At 49.2% G+C, this 25,214-nt stretch overlaps 1 protein-coding gene across 2 annotated transcripts in view; it reads right to left on the reverse strand.

Annotated features, from left to right (window-relative positions):
- The window catches only part of LOC149364949 (uncharacterized), a 155,302-nt gene that overhangs the window by 120,038 nt on the left and 10,050 nt on the right, over positions 1-25,214 (reverse strand). The window contains exon 2 of one of the 2 annotated variants that reach the window (XM_089574933.1): positions 1,582-1,665. The exons of the other annotated variant lie outside the window; for it this stretch is intronic. Coding sequence (XP_089431059.1) covers positions 1,582-1,665 — 84 coding nt within the window. The remainder of the gene's footprint in view (positions 1-1,581; positions 1,666-25,214) is intronic. 2 annotated transcript variants of the gene reach the window in all.

Below are 25,214 nucleotides of genomic sequence, written 5' to 3' on the forward strand. Positions count from 1 at the left end.
GGATTAGTCTATCTTAGTTCTATGCTTGCAAATTTAAAATGCAATCAACATTTGGGTCAAAGGGTGTGCCCTAAACCATAATTAGACTATGTTTGTCGGCACAATAAGAGTGACAACTCCACTGCTACATGTCTCAACTGTTGCCTGGATACGGCGTCAACCCCTCTCGCATCAGACGTCTTGAAAAAAAGAACTGCTAAAGCCTTCTACAAAGATAAAGCTTCGTATTCGAGAAATGTGATTGCGTGCAAATCACGAGTGATACCGTCCATACGTAATGCGGTACCAGCGAATCACTCGCAGCAGTCTGATCACTAGTGAGGCACTTTCTTGCCGGTTGCTGTACGTTGTGAGTAGTAGCTCAGAATCAGCTTTTATTCAGTCATTGCAGTGAGATTATCAAACATTTTGTGCACAAGGAGATCCCATAATAGGTGACAGTATGGAGACCTCCTTTATTTGTTATTAACCTTTTTTTAAAGCCGTTTTTGTTATTCCAGCTGTAGCCTGCATCTACTTTCTTTACGCCGAGAACATTTGCCCACATCCTGGCGCTCAAAGTTGGGCTCCGAGGCGCTGATTACACCAAGGCAGCGCCTACCAAGGACTGTAGGAAGGAAACCTTGCCTACACGTCATTCGACAATTGTATCAGTATCTTCTCAGCAGTGCGTGTGGCCTATTGAACGAGGCTGTTCTGACAGAGTTGCCCGCATAGCTTTATCGCAGTGCTATACGGACTAAGGAGAGTGTCAAAAAATTCGAACGATAAAGTGCTTGTGCCAGACTAGCGTCCAAGCCTCCTTTAAACTGACCTTGTTCTCCAGCGCTGCTTTCAAACAATGCAAAACAATTGTCGCCTAACATCTTTGCCCTGCCGCTCAGTCCTCGGATAGCCTATTTCAGGCACGAGTTCTATTATCGTACACTTCTTCTAAAATATTGCGATGTACCGAACGACGCGGAATGTTTTACAGTTTTGAACGAGAACAATGAAAAAAGAGACGGCCGTTTGGCCCGAATACTCGATACTAGACCTGTGAGTGAGCAGGAGCGGGAGAGCTAGAGAAGAGATCGTTTTTCTTTACGCGAAGCGCAATGAAAGGCGAAGCCTGCTTTAAACAGGTGCGAGCTGCGCGGATCGACTGCCGGGAATTCCGGGCCGCCGCGAACTCTTAACACACACGACAGAGGCACGGGAAGCCTGGGAAACAACTCTGGGCGCGACCTTGGTTCCCATGGGCGGTTGCCGTCGTTCCGAAGCGACTGTGACGTGGTAGTGACCACAGTAGCATCACGAGCGTTTGTCGCTCAGCTTGGAGTATTCAATACATCGGCAGCTGGTGAACAGAAGCGAAATTTTGAGTATCACCAGTGGCCATAAGGAACCAACACAGCTTCACTAATGCTCATCCCTTTCAAGAGAAACAAAAATCTAGCAACGATACTGCAACTCAACAAAAGAAAGATAAAGTACGGAAACGTATTAGGTCGGACACACTTAAGATGAAGGGAAAAAAAAGCAGAAGATGCAGAAAAAGAAGAGAGTGAGAAAACAAAGGACAGATGTGAGTCGCTCGACCTTTGACCTTGGCCGGGTCCGTCGCCGGTTCGGTCTAGGGGGCACGCGGTGCCAGCTCCGAGAGGAGGAGAAGAAGAACAAAGGCTAAGAAAGAGGAGGAGGAGAGAGAGAAAAAGATGAAAAAACGGAATCAGTGAAAAGGAAAATGGGCCAACGAAGGCGTACGGAGGAGGAGGAGGAACTACGGCATTCTCCTACGGGGATGCATGGGGGGAAGACAACTGCAAGCGCGGCCAGAAAACGAGCGTCCCAGAAGGCTGCTGCTGCTGCAAAAAAGGAATAAATCGGTTGAAGGAAAATCACGTTACTGAAGAAACACCGCTTCATTCAGCATGTTCAGCATTCAGCACGCTGTCTGCATATTTGTGGCGTCCCATTCAGAAGTCTCACGTGGTCCTAACGGCGATCAACAAAATATGCTTCCTTAATGGGCACTAGGCATGGTTTAAAGTAATGCACAATTTGCTCGATTCGCATTCGCAGAGACTGCGTGCTCTATCCACTGAGAGTATTTTTTTATGGAAGGGACATTTATAAGAATAAAATAACCATTCAGAGCCGCACGCTAGAGGATGGCCCACTGCATCGCCACGCAGGACATTCTCGGCCTTTTAACGTTTAACGGAGTGAGATGTAGTATACGCTGCGACTGTAGGGATTTATTTGGTGTGCAAAGCTCCTCGCGTGAACATTTGTGCATTGCTGTTAACTTAGGAGGTCGAGGTGCAGAGAAAACGCTTTACGGACAGGGCTGCTGTAGTTGGAAGCATTGCCGCGGTTTTCATTTTTTTTTTCACACATGCTAAATACAAGCTGCCACTGTGGCTCAGTGGTTATGGTGCTCACCTGCTGACCCAAAAGACGCGGGTTCGATCCCGGGCGCGGCGGTCGCGTTTCGATGTAGGCAAAATGCTCGAGGCCCGTGTACTGTACGAAGTCAGTGCACATTAAAGAATCCTAGATGATCGAAATTATCCGGAGCCCTCCACTACGGCGTCACTCGCAGCCTGGCCTAAAACTCGAAAGCAACTGTAGAGAACGGTACGTAACTCACGAGCACACAGGGTGCTTATCCGCAGCCACAGCCCTGCAGTCCTGGAGAATTTACTGAAACTTGCACTCTATAAACCAGGCATATTCGGATCAGCTGCAAGAGAGAAGAGGAAGGGGAAGTGTGGGGAGGAGACGTCCGCATACACCGCGTTCCACCGGCACGAGTAACAAACACTCATGAAAGCGCTGTTGGGTTCAGTTCACACACAAACAGCTTGCATTCTACTCGCACGAGTATACAACAGAAATAAAATGCATACCGGCTGGAATCTTGCACATGCGCAATCCGACGGCCATATAAGTATCAAGGCATTCCGATGTTCCACACGCGGTGATCCGTACGCAGTGAACATCAGCCGAAATGGGCACCCGAGCAACGTATCCGCACAAGCGCTCGGTGCTGCGTGCAAGGACCGCTACACGACAAAACAAGAGGTGGGGAGGGTGAGGCCATAACGTTTCCACGCTATTTATATTTCTGTGCAGTGTTACTGATGCCAGGTGTGTCAAATAGTGGCTCCCACAGTTAATGATATTCTCCTACGTTTAGGACGCCTTCCGTTGTTCAGTTTTGCAGTCAGTTATCGGATATTCCTGGCATAAATAAAATCGAACGAACCATTACTGTAGAATGCAGTTTTCGGACAAATACCATTTCATTTGAAGAAGGCATGAATGCCGTCACTTCCCCCGAAGAGAACTACGCTTTCATCGAAATACCGCTCACAACCGACCATACATATCACTCCATTGCCAAATCCCCAGAAACTGCGTCATACAGCCCATATTTCAAGATTCTCTCGGATACGAAACATTCGGACTTCTAACAAGAAACACCTCCCCAGCGACAGAGCTGCAGTTTGCGTAAGAGTGGAAAAGTCGAAAAACGCGCAGCGCCAGCCTTCGCACAGCACTGCACGGAACTAATGAGACGGGGTGTACAACAACGGCTGCTCGGCAATATCGCGCAGCCCGCCTGAGCCAGGTAGCTGTGTGGACGCCGTGCAACACAAATACGCCAGGCGCGTCCGCGGTCACCGTAATGGCATCGCAACGGCTCGGACTGTTACCGGCGCGATCCAGGCATTCTTCTTGGCATGAATCCAGGCGATCAACGAAAGCCTCGCGTAGCCTGAGCCCGTCCCAGAGGTAAAACACCGCGTACAGCGGAGTGGGTACAGACAGAACGCCGAGGAAGAGGCAGCGGCAAAGCGTCGAGAAATAAACTATAGATTGCAACGGAGCATCGCCGGCTACAAAACAAAAACCGAAAGAAATAAACAAACAAAAAACGAAAGCAGACCCTGCGCGCTGGGGAACAGAGGAAGAAACACACATATAAAAAAGCACGCTGGTCTGTCTGAGCTAGGGAAATAAATATACAGAGTGACAGCGGCAGCTTTGTTCCTGTGTTTCCTATAGCTGGACTTGAAGCTGGTCTGGTGGCTTCGCTATAGAGTCATACGCAGCCCCAGTTCCTTTTCGTTCTTTTCTTTCCTCTTCTATCTCTCTCTCTCTCTCACACACACACACACAAACACACACACACGCGCGCACACACTTTCATGTACTCTGTGAAGCGTGCCGGAGCAATCCTGTTTGTCTATAGGAACAAAAGAGGAAGTAATGAAGAACAAGCTGTGACAAAGACGCTAACAAAAGACAAGACAAAGTACGGCGGAAGAATGTACACACATCATCGCGGCACAGCTCAGTGACTTCCCCGGCTTTTCCCCATAAACCCCCCCCCCCCCTCCCTCTCTCCCTAATGCACATGCGGGATTCAGTCGCAGACGGCGGGAGAAACCGAAACTGGATTGGCTCATCAGAAGGGTGGCTATACTGGTCTGTGTTCAGATCCTGACAGCGGCCTGACGCAATGCAGAGAGCAGGCAGGCAAGCGTTAGGATACAATCGGACGTTTCCTGATTGCGTTGGAAAGTACACACGCGTATAGGGACGGCAATGGGATCCGTGTGTTTTCATTATCTATAGACAATGTTTGCACCGGATCTTCCTTCATGCAGACTGCGAGCGAATTTTCTTTAATGCGATCCAATCGGCTTTTTTTCTTCATTCTTTTTTAATCATTGAGATCTTCAGGGTTCGTTCGGAGGTTTAGATATTTAGGCACACGTTGACTGCGTAAGCGAAATCGTATATTCCCGCACCACTGCGCCCGCTATAGTAGCCGCCTGTGCGAGGAGATGAAGTGCCAGAAAACATTCACATGTTTCAGAGTCGCTGATGGTTGTAAGCCGAAAGTATGGATTAACGCTTTTTGTTAATTTTGACCTCAAATTCAGCTAAATAGCCGCCGCGGTGGCTCAGTGGCTACGGTGCTCGGCTGCTGTCCCGAAAGACGCGGGTTCGATCCCGGCCGTGGCGGTTGAATTTCTTTGGAGGAGAAATTCGAGGCCCGTGTACTGTGTGATGTCAGTGCACGTTAAAGAACCCCAGGTGGTTGAAATTTCCGGAGCCCTCCACTACGGCGTCTCTCATAGCCTCAGTCGCTTTGGGACGTTAAACCCCATAAACCAAACCAAACCATCAAATTCAGCTAAACCGTTCTAAAGGGCGTGTCTGAAGAAAATCTTGTTTCTGGCGTAAAACCATGTGCATTACAAAGTCATACGCGTAGCGTGATAACTTACAAATTATCCCGCCGTATTTGTAAGTCTTAATTTCTGTACAAAGTTTGCACGTGGCCTCGTACGAAAAGCGGTCATTAGTTCTGTCACAGCGGTATGCACCTATGTCGTTCACCATTTCACCCCTCGACATCTCTTTCACATGCCCGCGCTCACTGTGCAATCAGGAGTTTTTTTTTGTGCCTGCATGCAAACTTCACTGTCATTCACCGAAATAGACGGCGTCCTATCGAAGGGATGCTGCATATTTAGCTGCTTTTTCGCGTTTTTTTTTTTTCACGCAGAAAAAGATAAATTGTGTTGAGTTGTAACGACGGATTGCTGTTATGTGCTTGATCAACGGGAAAACGCCGCTGGGATGACATAGAGCGAAGAAACGGAGGTCACTCAGGGCACTGTATGTGTATATTCGCTCTTTGTCGTCTTCGCGCTGTTTCCTCGCCGATAAAAACAATTTTTTTTTTTCAGTTCTCAAGGTTACACGCTCCTTCGAAACCAGTGCAAGGCCTTAAAAGCACTCACAGAATATCACTTGTACCGTTTGAGCGACGTGAGTCATTGCTGCGATGGTATCGAGCTTCGTTTTTTTCCCGGAGTGCGGTTTGAAAACACGGAAGCCGACCTTGGTAAGCAAACAAGTTAACCGAACGCGAGCATTTTGTCGCCGAGCTCGAGATAGACGCCGAGTACGGTCGCACCAGCAGCGTTTCCTAAAACGCGGAACCGACCTTCAGAAGCGAGCTATAATAATGCAGGGGACACTTCTCGTTCAAGTGCCACTCGAGACGTTTTGCCCAAAGCGGCAGCTAATCGGCTATCCTAGCAGCCGGCGCGTCGTCAGCTCAACCTTTTCTCGCATGCAGACGATAGCAGCGACCGATTAGGAGAATCACCGCCGCTGGCACGACGTGTCGCTCGTCACGTCCGCCGCTTCCAAAGAAAGGTCGGAACGGAAAATTGATAGTTGGAAAGAAAAAGGCATCGATCGTGACAGAAAAGACGTACTGCAACGCCAACGAACAGCTTCGCTTTTTTTTTTTTCTATTCTTGACTGAGATATCGAAACCCTCAGTATTATACGGCACCTCGCTCCGGCGCGCTCAAGTGTGAAATCTATAACGTAACGGTACTTCCGGCGCGAACGGAGAAAACCCAAAGCGAAGCCCCTGAGCGCGAAATCTATAACGTATATACTTCCGGAGCAGACGAAACAAAACAAAAAAAGCTAAAGCTGCCCTGGGAGGAGCACACTTCGCCGACGGCGCTGGCTCAGCGGAGCAATCGATGTGCGATAGAAAACATCGCGCTTATCACGGGCTTCAAACCAAGCGATCTTCACACATCCTTTCTTCTTTCTCACTCGTACCCCCTCCCTTTTCCGCCTATTGCAATCCTGCACTTTTGTTTTATTCTACCTAGCCCTAACATCAACTCCTCATTTTCTCTTTCAGCTTTCACAAGCGAAAGAGGCGCGCAGCTTCCCATACGAACGCTGGCGTTCGATTTCTTTTCGTTTACTGCTTCGCTTCGCTTATATCCTCATTGAAGTAATGATTTCTCGTTTGCCGAAGCTATGGTCCTTTGTTTTCATCCCTCCTCCACTTTTTTTTTTCTTTTCGCTTTCTCTAGTTCTCAGGAGTGATGATCTTCCGTTGGCTCTTTCTATATCCTCGTTTGCACGGAGCTGTTGAAGGTTAGAACAATGCGAGCTCAACTGTGCCATGCAGAGAGCGCATCTTTTGTGTTTCACGACGAAGACAACAGTCGACTCTTTCTTTACCCTCGGCTACATTTAATGCCGGTCGATCACAGTTGGTGTAAAGCTCGCACACGCTTTAAAGCACATCATTGGCTTCGCCAGTCCGAAGTTAAGTGGATGTTGATTCGCTGTAATTTGGTCGCACCCAAAGGCGACTGCAATAATTATGCACCACAGCAATAGAGGCAACGCAGGTACGCGAAGACATGTGTATATGACACAGTAATGAATGGTTAAAATATTAACAATATGTATATCCCTGTAAGATATCGTTTGGATGTTTTTATTTTGTCTTGGTTTAAACGCGCCATAACGGGGCACAAGAAAGACGACGGGACGATGAGCCATCCCAGCTAATTTTATTATTGCGTAAGACGACGCGCACATATATAGCCTCCTACTTCACACGTGCAATGAACACCCCATACGCATCGAAAAAGATTTCATCAAAGTACGCTCTACAGACGGAACAGAAAGTGGGCTTGGTATCAATGTTTCACTTAGGCGCTCATCTGCAGCTGACTGGTCACAGCTGATGATCGAAAGTTCATTCACTTTGGATGACCCAAGCACACGTTCCATTCGCGCCTTTATCTGTCTGCGTAGTTCCTTGTGTGGTGTTGCTCGCCCTCATCCAACGTCACTGCGGACGTAAAGAATCAACGAAGCAAACGATGCTACCAGCGACGTCTGCCAGCAGCAAGTTTTCGGGGAGTTTTTCCGCACCAACACTCCCTCTCGCCACCAAGACCATGCAAATAACTTTCACTCCAATAGCGCGCACAGAAGTGCACACGACCCCGGCGACATCGCGATACATCCCCCCCCCCCCCCCCACACACACACACACCTCAACACTCTACGTAAACGTATCCGTGTACAGTACACGCACGATGACCATCTGCCCAGCTACAAGTGCAGCAGCTTCGCACCTCTCAGCGCGAGGTGAGTTTCCCCCTCCTTCAATGCCAAGTACGACTCCCGTGCTTCGAAGCAGAGCAGAGAGAGGGCGAGAGTGCGAGCGGCGAGCCAGCGGTGTGCCTATATGATGTTCCCGCACAGGTGCGCAGAGCGCGGTGCGAGAGCCATCGCATCCTCATCTTCTCACATTGCCCCCTCCTTTCGCGCCATCCCAGGAATGCTCCCTCCCCCGCTTATCACGAGCCTGGAATGAGGGGCCCAGAAAAGAAGCCGCAGCTGCAAACAGACCGACAACACCAACGGCAGATGAACCACTACGGCAGCGCCGCCGACAACACCACCGCAGACACAGCGAAGGCGTGCGGTTCGCTCGCTGCTGCCGCCGCCTTGTCGCTCCCAGGCATCTCTCAAAAACTGCCGCTCGACCGCCTCGGGGGAGACGTGGCGGCGGCGGCGGCGTTTGACGGGCGCGCGCGTGCCACATCAAACGCCGCGCGACCCCCCACCGCGGCCACGGTGCGCCGCGATGCGGAGCGGAGACGTCGTCGGGGCGCTGCTGATACGAGCTGGCTCGCGAAGCGAAGGCGCCTATAAAAGTCAAACAGGTGTGCACGCGAGCCGCGCCGGCCGAAAGCTTGCGCCTGCAGTACAGGTATTAGTAGCAGTAGTTGGGGGTAAGTGGTGGCCCGGCAACTCGGCCGGGTCTTACGTAATCCATCAGGCTATGAGAGACGCCGTAGTGGTGGGCTCCGGATAATTTCGATCTCTTGGGGGTTTTAACTTGCACTGACGTCGTACAATACACAGACCTCAAGTATTTCGCCTCAATCGAAATGCGACCGTGGCGGCCGGGATCAAACCCGCGTCTTTCGGGTCAGCAGCCGAGCACCGAAACTATTGAGCCACCGCGGCGGGTCTCATATGGATTGGTCATGTTTAATAAGATTACGGTAAAAGGCGTTAAATTAATATAATAAACCGAATGTTTAAACGAAAGAAGGAAGTGGCGCATTACGCAACTTCAGCCAGTAGCCTCAAATCGGTAATTGACGGCATCGGTATAAATGAGCTATTATTTTTCGTCGTTGTTGTTGTTGTGCTGCCATCACTGGCCGTACTGGCTGCATTTGGCAAATAGGCGACCAGGTCAGTCGATGCTGCCGATTCTAGCCATTCTGGTTCCTTTCAAAACAAAAGTATGCACAAGACTAGTGGGCACGTTAAGTGCCCAGTGCTTGCTTTGACGGCAGACTAAAAAGGTCACAAGCAGCTGGCGTCCACTGATTTGTGCGCACAGGCAGACAAAGATAAAGTGAAAAGCCTGGAAGTTCCTGGCTACTCATCTCAAAACGTAAAAGCGAGTTCATTGACAACGAATAGATGTCAGGAAGCTTCAAGCGTCATTCTATCGACAGTTCACGAGCGTTGTCCTTTCAAGGATCTCACCTTTAATAAAAAAATTGCTCTTTGTCTGCGCGTCGCTGTGCAGTCGGTACAGCACTACTGACGTTCTTCTCTTTCTTGTTTTACACATTACCGAGTACAAATGCTAGCGAACTAGACAATCTTCTTTCTAGACGAGTGTTCACGGGAAGCAAAGGAAAAGCGGAAGGCTTTTTGCAAACCCGGAATGGAAGGCTGTACACCTTTTCTTTGTTGACGTACGCCTGCCCTCAAGTGGTTGTTAATGATAATTATTTCCTTGTCTCATTCTTCTCTCTAGCTCCGTCTCGACTAAAATGCTTTGTCCCCGCTTTGGCACCGCTGAGAGAGAAATGCCAGACCCGGTCTGTCACAAAGACAACACTTCCGCAGTCATTTCGACCGCAAGTGCGTTCGGTGACACATCTCCACAACCCAAAAAAGGTCAAACGTGCGTCTCGTATGTCGCCCGCATAGTCGTTTCCGCAGAGCTTCGGTGCGTCTAGACCATAGAGTTTCTTACTATTACCTAGAGGGTTCAGAAGAGCAAGGTTCCGGGCTAGTTGGTAATGCATTTGAAGGAACAAACAGCGCGACGAAACACGGACACACGTAGAAAAGACACACACACGAGCGCTGACTCACAACTGAAAGTTTATTCTGGTGGAAAGACCCTTAAATAGAAAACATGAGGGGGTGGGTAACAGGGCTGCTCAGCGATAACCGGTAATCAGTGTGGTCGCGTCACAGGATGACACAAAAAAACAACAGGGAACAAAAGAAAGTTATAAGCGATAAAAGACGGTGTAAAGGGCCGCGTAACAGTGGTCAGGTAGGTAACAATAACAAAAACTATGAAAAAGTAGCCAAAAGAGCGGGGAAAGGTAAAACCTATGAAGAAAACAGATGAAAATTACACAGGTGAAACCATAAAAATGTAAAAACGTGAAGAAGGTAAAAGTTTTTAAAAAACGTGCCCAAAAAGGGGGTGTGGAACTAAAAGCAAGATAAAAGCGGAGCAACAAGGATTCCGTGAATTAATCAGTTGTGTGTGGCGCACCAGAACCTTGGGCGTTAGTCAACGCACCCAGAAAATCTAGCTTTTTTTGACAGGGAGAGGGATGGAGTACTGACGCAGTCTTGACCGGCATAATGGATTTGGAGGGCTTCAACGATTTCCCTTGTCAACTTATCTCGTCCTCGCCCAATAGTGGTGCAACGGTTAAGGTCAGGGGAGCAGATTCTTTCAGGGGTGTTTCCATCGATTTTGCACTTCTTACAGTGCTTAGCCAGGTGCCCAGAAATGGCTATACTTTTTACATTGTTGTGGTGTTCTTGGAGTCTAATATTGATACACCTTCCCGTTTGACCAATATACCTCTTCCCACATGACACTGGCACAGAGTAAATTATTCCTGAATCACAGGGGACATACGGGTCAGAGTGTGAGACTCTGCACCCTCGGGGTTCCTGCGGGTTATTCACTTTGGAACAGAGGGCGGAAAGCTTGTTCGGAGCCGTGAAGACGAGATCCACACCGGCGCGCTGTGCGACTTTTTTTAGACGGTGACTAACTGTGTGGAGGTAGGGCATTACTACAATATTTCTGCGCTTATTATTTGATGTATCAGGTTCGATGTGTTGCCGGGACTTCTTTATGATGGAGCCAGCTACGGAGACTAGCAGGTGTAAAGGGTAGCCTGCTGCATACCTCTCCCCTTGACGCATGAAACACCCAACGAGCAGTCAATCAGATTTCTTGACCTAAGCCTCCGATTTTCTGATAACCACACCTGCTGGTCTTACCAACCTAGAGGCAAGAAGGCACTCCTGCCGTTCGCGTCAGCCCACACAAAACTTGTCAAGCGTGGCATAGTGAAACTGGGCTTCCAAAACGCGCTGCAAAAATCATGTGAACATTTCTTCCTGTATAGCTTCAATAACCAGATCGATCGCCTTATAGCAGCAGGCTACCCTTTACACCTGCTAGTCTCCGTAGCTGGCTCCATCATAAAGAAGTCCCGGCAACACATCGAACCTGATACATCAAATAATAAGCGCAGAAATATTGTAGTAATGCCCTACCTCCACACAGTTAGTCACCGTCTAAAAAAAGTCGCACAGCGCGCCGGTGTGGATCTCGTCTTCACGGCTCCGAACAAGCTTTCCGCCCTCTGTTCCAAAGTGAATAACCCGCAGGAACCCCGAGGGTGCAGAGTCTCACACTCTGACCCGTATGTCCCCTGTGATTCAGGAATAATTTACTCTGTGCCAGTGTCATGTGGGAAGAGGTATATTGGTCAAACGGGAAGGTGTATCAATATTAGACTCCAAGAACACCACAACAATGTAAAAAGTATAGCCATTTCTGGGCACCTGGCTAAGCACTGTAAGAAGTGCAAAATCGATGGAAACACCCCTGAAAGAATCTGCTCCCCTGACCTTAACCGTTGCACCACTATTGGGCGAGGACGAGATAAGTTGACAAGGGAAATCGTTGAAGCCATCCAAATCCATTATGCCGGTCAAGACTGCGTCAGTACTCCATCCCTCTCCCTGTCAAAAAAAGAGCTAGATTTTCTGGGTGCGTTGACTAACGCCCAAGGTTCTGGTGCGCCACACACAACTGATTAATTCACGGAATCCTTGTTGCTCCGCTTTTATCTTGCTTTTAGTTCCACACCCCCTTTTTGGGCACGTTTTTTAAAAACTTTTACCTTCTTCACGTTTTTACATTTTTATGGTTTCACCTGTGTAATTTTCATCTGTTTTCTTCATAGGTTTTACCTTTCCCCGCTCTTTTGGCTACTTTTTCATAGTTTTTGTTATTGTTACCTACCTGACCACTGTTACGCGGCCCTTTACACCGTCTTTTATCGCTTATAACTTTCTTTTGTTCCCTGTTGTTTTTTTGTGTCATCCTGTGACGCGACCACACTGATTACCGGTTATCGCTGAGCAGCCCTGTTACCCACCCCCTCATGTTTTCTATTTAAGGGTCTTTCCACCAGAATAAACTTTCAGTTGTGAGTCAGCGCTCGTGTGTGTGTCTTTTCTACGTGTGTCCGTGTTTCGTCGCGCTGTTTGTTCCTTCAAATACCTAGAGGGAAAGCTGGCAAGCCGTCTATGGGAGTTTGCATGGAGACCCCACGTGACCACCTCAGCCACCATGGGCGCTCAAAGCATCATGGGGCGGTGAGCTACTTGTTGCGGAACTGTAACTTTTGGCCAAAAAATAATAAAGAAATAAAGCTGTTTGATAGCTACAAACGTCCTAACATTGAAAATCTTGTCTAATGATTGCAACAAACGAGCAGAAAAGCATTTAAGTGCAAAGTTTGCCCAAAATTAGAGGCGACTCGCTCTCCTATTGGCCAAGTAGTGAACACTATAAAAACTAATATTTCGTACTTAACAGGCGAACTTTTAAAAGTAAATATGTTTTTAAAAAAAATGTTGTTGCTTAAACACTATAAGAGCTTTTTATTGGCATTTCAGAAAGATAAAACCTTTTATTGGCGTCGTGTGTCGTTGCGTTTTTACTACTGTGGGTTTTGCCCACTGCGATCGCGCGAAAGTCGTCTGCGCACACACGAACAGCGTTTTCGGAATGAAACGTCTTAGTAGTGCCACTCCGTATTCCTGAAAAACTACGACTGTGCCGCAACAAGTAGCTCACCGCCCCATGATGCTTTGAGCGTCCATGTTGGCTGAAGTGCAGCGCCGCCAGCTTTCCCTCTAGGTAGTAGTAAGAAACTCTATGGTCTAGACGGACCAGCGGACAGGCCTATCACGTGGCCATTTTTCGCGCACTATTCCGGGTTCTTCCGGTGGCACGAGCCAGTGCAAAAACGCTTGCGCACGGTACAGGCAATTTCTCTGCGCCGCACTGCGAAAGAAAGAGAGGGAAGAAAAGGAAAGAAATGCTCGACGCCGGGCTGCAACCCGTCGCAAACGCCCAGACCTGCCCTTGGAATGTGGGCAGAAGAATGCTGCTGAGGAGACAATTTACGCTGTCCCTGGGTTTGTGATGTCGCTTCCGGCACGTGTGAAGAAAGAAAGAAAGAAAGAAAGAAAGAAAGAAAGAAAGAAAGAAAGAAAGAAAGAAAGAAAGAAAGAAAGAAAGAAAGAAAGAAAGGGATGATTCAAGCCAGCTGTCATGAAAGACGCGGGCCCCAATCTTTCAAAGCCGGCTCAGGCGCGGACTGACGGGCGCTGTTCCCGCCGAGGCAGGCCAGGGCCAAGGCGCGTTTTGCTGCGCTTTGCAGCTGCGTCGTGTCGGAGTGGACCGCGGTCGCGGCTGGTCGGAAGAGCGCTGGTTAACTCGCCACCAGAGCGGACAACTAAAACAAAAAGCATGCAGACGGTCCAAGGGAAGCGAGGCCAAGCGAGCCGAGAAAGCATGCCCGAGTCGTGCGGGTTCGAGAGCCTTCGCAGTCAGCGGTGTTCTCAGGTACTTTGGCTCACTATGCACGGAGACTCAACCTCCTCCCCCTACTGCGTCGAACTTGTCTTACGTTGAAAGGGTCCAAAACAAAGTGGTAATGTTCGTGTCAAAGCATTGGAGACGAGACACATGTCACGTTCAACAACACGAGCTGCCCGAGAGATGTGTGCTCTCGCATGAAAGATCCCACGATACGTGCGCGTTAGAGAGAGCCTCGGAAGACATAAATTAATACCGAGCCTTCCACTACGGCGTTTTTCACACCCGCTGTTTCGGGTTCGACAAATAAAATCCATCATCTTTAATATAGGTAAACTGCAGGGAGCCTACGCAGGCCGCGTTAAGGAGGTTCGTCCTACTTTAAAATCTTTTTTGCTTTGCTGTTTCGTTGTAATGTTATTCCATTTATTGAGCCCTTGTAATGTACTTACGTTGTTATTCTGTCAGTACCTTTTAATTTCGTGGTTTTCCCCACTTTATTCCTACTCCGTTCTTTTTGCGTCATATGCTTTGAACTGAAGTCGCATACTTTAGCCCTGTACAACTTCATCTTCTCTTTCTTCTCTCACTAGTCTTTCCACATCCTGTTCACACTACACTCTTTTGTAGTAACTGTGTTTCCGACAAGCTCTTTCACAGTGCCTTGCCCGGGCCCAGCAAGGTATTATGAACCAATAATTTAAAGAATGTACGCAGTCTTTCGCCTACTACCCTGCATCACAAGCAGAAATATGCGACGCCAGCTTCCCCGCTACGATTCCGGTGCCGCTCTGCATACCGCGAGTGCACGAAGTTCATGGCGCCCCCGCGAGGAGGCAACGGGCTAGAAAGCGTGGCGGCTGTAGCACTACAGCGGAGGCTCGCCTTCCTCCATGCTTGCACACGAGATGACGGGCTGACGCGCTACCGCTGCCGCGGCAGGACGCCGCGCTATTCCGGGCCCGTGACGGCGCGCGACGTGAGAACGGATTCCGCGCGGCGCGCGCGCCGACGATTCGCACTTGCGCGCAGTTGCGTACTCATGCCAATGACGTCACAGTTTAACGCAGCACAGTGGCCTGTTGTCTTTGGTTTTTGTTGTTTTTTTTTTCGTGTGTAGACGTGGCTCTGGAAGAGTTTCGTATTGCTGGCAACGTGGACCGAGGGACAGAGTCGAACGCGTGACTTGTTGAGCGCGCGATGTAAGCAGTGCGTGTCATACGAAATAACAAAGCATGTATGTATACATACACAAGCCAAAGTCGATGTCACCGTGCGTTAGACTGTAGTAAGTGCTCTACGGTGTTGCTTCCGATAACGATCGAGACTCTAGCCTATTAAATAGTGCAGGGTTCCCACCACCTTGCAACCTCGCACGAAACAGAGCAATAACAGGTCTGTGACGCCCTTAGAATTAGATACCTGGGACGCACACGCTCTACACTGAAGGAAGCAGAGTGTCTTCATCCCTGTCTGTCTGAAAAGACTGGGTAACCCGTGGAACTTCTTCCGTGATCGGGATAGGGGCTTGCAACTGTTCCCTCTGAACGAGGAATTCCCAGTAAGTGCGAACCATAAGGTTGCGCGTTGATTACGCCCCTACCCCTTGTGCACGCCACCCGTCGCTTCTACCGATTGGTTTGGTTTGGTTTATGGGGTTTAACGTCCCAAAGCGACTAAGGCTATGAGAGACGCCGTAGTGGAGGGCCCCGGAAATTTCGACCACCTGGGGTTCTTTAACGTGCACTGACATCGCACAGTACACGGGCCTCTAGAATTTCTCCTCCAAAGAAATTCTAGCCGCCGCGGCCGGGATCGAACCCGCGTCTTTCGGGACAGCAGCCGAGCACCATAACCGCTGAGCCACCGCGGCGGCGCTTCTACCGATTGAATGATTTAGTCAGGTCTTCTGACCGATGTCCGGGGCGACCTTTCATTTGCGCCGATCCGCTGGAAAGATGAGCAAACTTGGTCATTTAGGGGAAGTAAAAGTCATAACAAGGCTTCGCAGTAAGTGAAACGTTTCTAGGATGCCTAGTCCACCGCATTAAGTCAAATGAGCGTTAAGGAAAAAAGATTTGATTGATTGATTGATTGATTGATTGATTGATTGATTGATTGATTGATTGATTGATTGATTGATTGATTCTCTTTCTGTACAAGCTCAGCGAACAGACAAAATTACACAAAATCAATGGGACCGAGTGACTATGGTCATTATATTTTAAATATTGCATCTTTATTCTTTTTCTTCAATACCCGCAAATTCCAATCAAACGCCTCAAGCCTCTATGGACACTTTTTTTTATTCGGCACTGGGTTTATAACAGCGCTAAACAAACAAACAAAAAATAATAAACACGCACGATATCTGTGTTCATGCAAACTTCGGCGTAGGCCGTGGGAGTCGTGCTGGGCTGCTTGGCACTTATAGCACAACAAGACAGTATCTGAGAGTTTTTGGGCGTGCCATGTCGACTTCCGCAATATCGGCTCAGCACAGCTCCCGGCGGGGAAAGTAATGAAAGAAAAAATGAATAGGGGCAAAGGGGAGTCTAATTTATTCTAATTATTTTCTAACATCCACCGGAGCAACGGAACCCATACCTCAGTGCTGAACATCAAGGCAAGGGAACCGAGATCGGTTCAAGCGCAAGACAGTTCTGCTATTCATTATTCTGCGCAACGCGCGCACCTGTCCTGCCTCAAATGAGGCTTGCGAAGCTTGCATGGGCTCGACAAGTTGCGCATGCCAATGCATACAGTGTAATCTCTTGGCAACACCCCGATCACTGAGTTCTAGGATCGATTGCAGCTTGTTACAGGCGCGGTGACGGACACGGCCTTGCATACCATGCTAGTTTTATCCGAGGTGAACATAACTAGCGATAGCGACAGCAGGCGTCGTAGAAAACGCAAGCGAGACAGCACGCCCAGAAAGAAAACTGCGAAGAGAGGAGTAGGACAAGAACTATAAAAGAAAAACTACCAAAGCCGCGCGAACAGCCCGGCAAACCTGCCAAGGCCAAGACGCGTGCTACGCGCAATGCGCTAAAGCCCGTCTGTTGCACTTGAAGCAACGATCGGCGACCTCAGCGCAAAAAAGTAGCCGTTTTAGTTGTCCTTTTTCTTCTTTCTCTCTTCCACTACTATCCTTGCCTTTCTTTCCATCGCTTTTCTTGCGTTTCCTTCTCTTACAGCTCCTATTGCTCACAATCGCACCAGCCGCAACGGCGACCACGCAGCGGAGGACGACGCGATTACGTCTGTCCGCATCTCAAGCCAGCGATCGTTGTCTCGGCTCCTGCGTTGTCCGTAAAAGTGGCGGTATTAGCGAACAACACGTGGGCAACGCGCACCTAGGCCGAAGACGCGTGAGAGCTGGCCTCTTGCCTTTGGCGGTAAAGGAAAAGAAGAGGCAATCCACGCTTGATGACGTCACAACACGTAAGCCAACGCTCTCCCGCCGCGAAAACAGCGCGGTAGGCGATCATCTAAATACATTTCTAAGAAAAGGATTGCGTGTTTAACGCATAATGTGTCCGTACAAGCACTCCTGGTATTTTATCAGTCCACATGAGTCGAGCTCTTAAGTGGTTTTTCAGCTCTGCACATCATCCGATTGCTCCATAATTAGGATGGTGAAACACGTACGCCTGTCGAGTGGACGAATTTTATTAGCGTGAGCGACTAAACGGACTAACCGCTAAGCGCATTCAACTAGAAATAGCCATTTGAGGTCCGACTTCACGATATGCGCATGGCTCGTATAGATAAGCAGGCATTCACAAGATTTAAGAAGTTCCTATTGATTTTTGCATATATTTGCAGTGATCGTGAAGTAAAACATATAAAACGGAAAAGCTATAGTTTCACTTCAACATTTTTTCATTATGCACTGGGACCGGTTGTGTGGTTTTCTCTGTAGAGAGCTTACGGGTGCCCTTAACTTGCGACCCTGTTTCCCTCAGTTATACCCTTTTACTACTACGCTTTTACCGGGCCGTATTGGCCCAACTGCAAATATCTCACCGTCAACAAAGAGCCTGGAAAGCTAAACACAGGCAAGAAAATCGAATACGGCAAACAAAGTACACCAAAAATATAAAATAAGCCTCCCCTGCAAGGACCCAACTTGTGATATGCACTGCTAGCAAACAATGTGAGGTCACAACAAGCATAAACAACGCGGCTTGGAAACCAGGCCGCCGCACATAAGTTAAACGCGCTCAACCTCAAAGAATATTTCTTCCCCCGCACAAGTCACGCCTACGTGGCAGACCGTTTTGATATCGATCACGGCTAAAACAACAGCTTTGAACTTCTATTTATTTTCTTCTTCCACATTTGATTCAACTGCAACCTCGGCCTACACACGCGCGCTCTTGTATACCGTAAATCCCGGCCAAGGGCAGCATTGTAACACTCTGCACGCGGCCTCTATGGACGCAGTGGTGCAAAGCATTTTCTTTCTTTTTGTTATTTTTTACCCTACCCGGCGAAGCTCGATCCCAGCTTATGTGGGCCGATGCGACGATAAATAACTCTCCCCGTCGCGGGCGCGCACGTTGTTCGAAACTGCGTTGTTGAAAGTAAGTACGGCGTTTCGTTTTGCCCTGAACTCGGGGCCCCAAAGCGTGCAGTTGCAATTAGGAGGCGCTAAAAAGTATCGTTTAGTCAACGAAGCCCTTTATTCAGGTCGACGCGGTTTAGCGTGCGTTCGAGATTTAATCTCTAGCGATCCCGCAGTTTCACTCACAAGTTGCCGACAAGAGGCCCCAAGGGCTCGGCGGCAAGCCGCGTCCGAGAAATTAATCTTTCAGTCAGAAGGGTGTCAGGTATAAGCTTGTGAGCTATACGCTGATGAGAACTCTGCGCTGAGATATAATAATAGAACCAGTGCGAGCAGCCACCACTTCATTTTTCTTCCCAAAGCAACCGCCAGCCTGCAGAATATGTGAGCCTTCAAGACTATACTTTACCCGCCTGACTGTGGGGAAGCATATCTGGGGCACTTCTCTCTTTTATATACCAGCACATGATCGTACGCGCCGCCATATATGACAAATATATATATATATGTATATAAAGTAGGTCTCAGCGCACCCATTGTCTCACACGAGTGCGCTGCACTCCGTGTTCGAGCGCTCGAATGTCACTTGCTACCCTGGTCCTCATATTTCTATTTTATTTTCTTGAGTACCACTCTACGTCTCAAATCCCAATGTTAAGAAAAGAAAAGAACGTAGGATAGAGGAAGTAGATCTGGGCAGTTCCACACAGACCTGCAATTTAGACAGAAGCGAAAGCACCTCTCGCACGCATCTATACAGAAGGCGTCAGAGTGGCGGAACAGATTATCCCTCATTGCGCACAGACAGGCGGGTGCTAAAGAGCAAAAAGAAAAAGAAATTAAGAAGAGAAACCAGGGCAAAGACACGGACGCTTTCTTTCCTCTCAAAATTTTGCAGTGATTCGCCGGCGCTTTTTTGGTGGCGTCGCTTCTTTCCCCTCAGGTGTGAGTAGAGAACGTCAGAAAATGGAGCGAAAGGTGTAGCCTCTCATTTTCAAAAGCTCTCTTGTCTCTATTTTTTCTCTTTCTTTCTTCTATGTTTCTCGAGAAAGTGAAGGAGGTAGGAAGAAAGGAGAAGAGACAAAGGCGTCGCCTTCGAGTGTGCGCGCACGCACATACACGGCCGCTTCCGCATTTCGTCAGAAAAAGAAAGAAGTAACTAAAAGAAGTGACACGAGCTCGCACGCTCTCGTCGGAACGACTTGTGTCCCTCAGGCGTGTCTCGGTGCGATCCCTTCCTTCCTCGACGAGACGCAAGGGCTACATGCAAGTGACGCGAGATGCCGCAAGGCGGCGCCAACAAGTCAGGCACAAACACAACGGGCACCTACCTACACGCAAGTACACAATGGAAGCGAGTCGCTTTGTCTAAAACAAAACGCCGCCCCGAGAAGAGTACAAAGACAAGAGGCACGCCGCACTTCAGTGCTTTCAGTCTTTCTTTCTTTTTTTGTGAGCACCACCCGCCTGAAAGAATAGAAGTGTGCCGGCAAACACTACAGCATCGTGTAGCGAAGAAAGCTGTCGGAGCACAGTAACGAGGTGGAGATAGCCACCCGCTACCTCCTTAGAGACTTTACTTTAACTGGACCCGCGCGTATTACTTCTTTGTTTTGCCCGCTTCTGCGGCTCCACTCATATTTCAAGCGTCCACACTGACGCCTGCGCTTACTTTCACTGCTCGCGTATCGCCCGCCTTGCCAGTCCACTTTTCAGCAAGGCGTATCTTCTAACTTTCCTTCGTCACTTCACAAACAAACTAATAAAGGAAAAGGCTGGTACTGAGGGTAGGAGCTGTTGTTTCAGTTGTCTTCCGCCAAGCACACTCCACTGCTGGTCATTTTGGTCCCCCCCCCCCCCCTCCCTCCTTATCTTAGCTTTGCTTTTTCTTTTCTGTAGCACTACTGCACAGATATGGGTTTCTCTCATCCGTGTACCTCGAACAAACTGTCGCAGACGCGAGGGGGGAGAGGGGGAGACAAAGGGAAGACAAGGGAAGTCTCGGAACGTTTGGTGAATTTTTCAAGCGCAGCGTAAGAGTGTTTCCTGGTTCCGCGTCTTTATCCTTCTTTGTTTCCCGGTCTTTGGTGCGTGTCGAGATAAAGCGAAGACATAATAGCGTGGATTCCTCGAGATGCGTGCGAAGACGGGACAGGTGGGACTGACTGCCTATCTGTTCGGGGTGTCTCGAGAAATTCCGGCTGTTATGTAGAATAGATCGAGAGTCTAACTTTCAACTCGGAACGAAAAGAGCGGTCGGCGGAAATTGTTAAACTGCGCTCTTGTTCGATTAACCATGTTTCCGGTCACGTTCATTGATAGGATAAGTACAGTGCTGCTCTCTGTTAGATCTGACCTTCTCAGACATCTATATGTAGGGATGTGGTACGAGTAAGGTGACTGGAGCGAGTGAAGCGGAGTGAGTGAGGATAAGTGAGCAAATGAGCGATGTCTACATAGAAGCGATCGATTGCACCGTGATGCGAACCTGTGTACCAATAAACGAGTCCATTCGAAGCGAGAAATCATGCCCGTACTGTCTACCACATCAAAAGCAATCTGGCGGCTGTCTGCGACAAGAAACTCGACAACGACCGAAAATTGCGCCCGAAGTTATACGACCCTAAGGTTAGAACTACCGCTAACGCAAAGCAGGCGGCGGAACAGCAGTTGCTGGCGTTCACATCTCCGCGCGAATATTTACGGTCCCACGCAAAACGCTCTTACGCAAGAAAATACGCGATGACTCAGCGCGGCCTAGTGCGTGCGGCATGCAAACACAGACCTGCACCGGCAAGGACGCCAGAACTGAAAAATAACACAACGCTCTCGCGTTCGCGGCGCGACAGAAGCGTGACCGAGTGCACACACGACAAGCTGTCTCTGCGGCGGCGGCGGGAAGAGGCCGCGTGCCTTTGAAAGCCAGGCAACGCGTCACTCGCCACGTGCGATTCCTGGAAGCAGCGGCCCGACATAGGCCCTCTTCCTCGACCTCACGCCGTCTTTTCTTCACACCATGCAATAAAAATCTGCGCTCACTCAGGCCTGAGAGAGGACGCATTTATGGGCGTAGGGTGTTCGTTACAGCTTACGCTATCACTACTTCACTCCGCGGGAAGACGGAAAGCTGAGAAGTTTTCTAGTTGTAACCGACGATAAGTATCCGACGATGGCCGCCTTCTCATGGTAAGCTGCTGAAATACGATTGAATATTTGAAAACCGTTCAGACGCCTAGCAGTGTGGCCAGCGCAAAGGTGAAGACAAGTTCAAAATGCGTGATAAATGCGTGGAAAAAAAGTCCTTTACACAATTAAAAATACTGGTAATTAAGCATTGAGAAAGTTAAGAAAAATTCTGTTAGCACTAAATAGTCACTGAACAGCCGGCAAGTGTTGAAACTCCCTCACAGACGTTTTCGTGAGCACACAGCGTTTTTCTTTCGTATGTCGAGAACCGCAAACTGAATCCCGTGTGTTAGGAAACGTACTGCTGCAAAAACATGCCCTCCGATACATACGTACTGCGCGGCATACGTTCCGACCTTGCTGGAGGATGGTGACAGATGGACCGTAAAGCAAGGTTCGCGCACTCGATAACCAGCGGGCGGCTGGTCGCGGCTAGCCGACAGCTGCGTAGGATGGGCGATCAGTATACCCGAAGCCGTGGTTGTGCGGGACCGCCGGTCGATATAGCAGGAGAGCGCGCAGTAGTCCCGGTGGTTCCGGATGAAGATGTATACCGTATTCGCTCGCCTATACCGGGCCCCTTTCTGTTTGGCAAGCGACAGGACATATATACCTGCTTAATTAATACTTACTTCTCTCTATTCCGAGAAGTCTTGACACTAAAACGTTAAAACAGCAGCATGAACAGCTTCTTTTACTTGCTTGTGCCCTTTGTACCCTGTTAGTAATGCCTACGGACACGAGAAAAAGCGACCTCTCTTTCCTCTCTCCCCTTTCTATCTGTTTCCGTTCCCCTTGCCCGCTTGCCTTTCCGTTCATCTTTCTCTCTCTCTCTCTATCTCTCTCTCTGCTCCGTGTCGCTTCGCGCTGCTTATCCTGAGATGTTGCACACAACCCTTGCAGTCTCTCACCTGTGCTGACTTCTATCGCGCTTAATACATCAAGTTCCGGCAGTCGTACTAAACATTTTTGGAGACGCTGGTCTCATTACAAGTTTATTTTCACTATGGGCCACTGACGGCAACAACGCCTCAAAATTGCTCCGGTATTTTTACCTGAGGCGCAAAAACTGCTCCGAAGCTGAAAAGGGAATTGCTTCATAAATGCGAAGCTAAAATAACTTTCGTTGAAATCTCGCATAGAATGGTGGTGTTGGTACTTTCTCGGTGAGTCGAAAAAGCATGGCCGCCAGCCCGTGAATCAGCATGTCCAGCAAGAACTGTCAATTTAGTGCGCGGCTACGAATGGCGCCTGTCACATCGGAGGCGTTGTAGCGATTCCTCCCTAAAAGGCTCAATACAATTGTTATTCATCAGTTTAGGAAGCTCCACGAATACACTCGCTCGTACTGACCTCAGAGCTTTCCTCTTGCAACTCTGCGCCCAACAGAAAAAAAAAAAGAAAAACGAAATAGCGTCGTAAGCCATTACGTAACACATACGTGTAATTTCGTAAACGAGAAAAATCGGGACACGATGAGATGAGGGTTTAATGCTCTATACACACGCAACCTACGAGAATCCGCGCTTCACGACAGCATTCAACAAGAAAAAAAAAAGAGCAAAAAAATCCGCGCTTTACACTTTGCAGCACATGAGCACGCCTTTGGTTTTCAACGCACGCATAGTGCATTTCCTTCCGCTCTTATGTCCCTCGCAACGCAACGACGCAAGCGCGAACGCATACACTTAGTTTTCCGCGACGTTATGGCTCTTCCGGGCGGAAGAGAGCGTCCCAGGTTGGTCGTTCGGCGAAAAAGAACGTCGCATACAAAAAAGAAAACAAAGAATAAACGTAGCACAGACAGAGCGCTTGTGGCCCGCATCTTCGGCTCATTCTGTACAATACCCATAGGAAGACGGAACGTTCAACCGCATCGTTAAGCCCGAACCGCATAACGCTTTGCTGACCGTCCGCATTTTCGCCGTCTTTCTCAGTCTCTCCCTCCTCTCTTCTCTCTCTCCATACGCGCCGACACGGAAGGAGGAAAAGAAGCAGTAAGAAAGAAGCGCGCGCTAGGGGCGTAATAGGTGCCGAGGGTTCGCCGCCACACGCAAGCTGCGTGAATACGGGAGCGCGAGTATATAAACACACGACTCGCGCGTCGCCTACGGCTTCGCGCATCTCTGCGAACCTGTTTTCGCTTTGCTCTCTGTATGGCCGCTGCCATTAAACCACGCGACGCGTTATATGCGGGTTTCGGGTTATAGCGTACTACTCGATATAGCGCTGAGCGAGCAGCGCGGCGGCGCAAATGGACGATGCTGCTGCCGCTGCGGCGTGTTGTCTCGGAGCGGGTCATTCGGTGAGTCGTGACTTCGCGGTTAGCGGATCGCACTCGACTCCGCAATTCTCTCCTCACGCCGACGGCTACGGGGAAACAAAAACAGTTCTGTGCGTTATATGCACCGTCGGAAAGCAGTTACGTAAGTGCGGGACAAGAGGGAGTTTTTTTTTTTGTTTTTTTGCAACGTTGCTCAATATACATACATGTTTACTTTTTCTTCCGTTTTCCTCTTCGTCGGCTATGCCAAGGTTCCTGCCGACCGGAATCGACAGTTCGAGCCATGACCTAAGCAACAGCGCCGGTGCACTCAGCAAAGATATATCAGTGCCAAAGCGTACTCACATGTTTTGTGCATGAGGTGCTTCGAACGTAACATGAGCAAAGAATTTGAATACAACTGCTAGAATGAAACTCAAGCAATACCGCTGGTTGGAGGTCGCGTGATGCAAGAAGGAACATTTTGATTTCCTGCGTGCTTATTTTACACGATCACTTTCCTTCTTGGCACAAGTCATGAAGCACACTCTAAGTACGCATGCTAGAATTTGCATACTTCAGCTATGTACTCTCGCATACAGCATGTGCTGGTAGAAGATGCATACATGAGCATATGTGCGCTGTCGGCTATGGTCGACCCGACGCGTGTTTCCTGCAACGGATGCTTGTGCGTTTGCTCGCGACGTCCCCGGCTTCCCTGAGGTCGAAAAACAAAAAAAAAAAAACGTACTTGCTTAGTGCGCATACGGTGTACACACTTTTCAGTCGGCAGCGAGAGTTCCAGACAGCTACAGCAGCCAGCGCGGCAGCTGAAGCGTATAGAGGAACGCAACTGGTACAGTGCCAAGTTCGCGCGTTTCAGACAGCGCGGCTTCTGAATAAACTCTGCAGACTTTTTTCCTCGGCACAGGAGCACGAATGGCGCGCTGCCTGTGTCGCGTGTTTGCTTCCCGCGAGTAGGAGAGCGGCTATACGTAAAACTAGAACAAAAGCATTTTTGTAATTGTTATCCCCTCACCACCCCGCGAGACAACTGAACTCTGCAGCACCTGAACCGCGCAGCACCTGAACCGCGCAGCACCTGAACCGCGCAGCACCTGAACCGCGCAGCACCTAAACCGCGCAGCACCTGAACCGCGCAGCACCTGAACCGCGCAGCACCTGAACTCCGCAGCACCTGAACTCCGCAGCACCTGAACTCCGCAGCACCTGAACTCAGATGCACCTGAACTCAGATGCACCTGAACTCAGATGCACCTGAACTCAGATGCACCTGAACTCAGCAGCACCTGAACTCAGCAGCACCTGAACTCACAGCACCGGAAATCTGCGGTACTCCAGCCTAATATTAAGCGTCT

The sequence above is a fragment of the Amblyomma mixtum genome, chromosome 2 (assembly GCF_055824585.1).
Source record: "Amblyomma mixtum isolate Tamu chromosome 2, ASM5582458v1, whole genome shotgun sequence".
In the NCBI taxonomy this organism is placed as follows: domain Eukaryota; kingdom Metazoa; phylum Arthropoda; class Arachnida; order Ixodida; family Ixodidae; genus Amblyomma; species Amblyomma mixtum.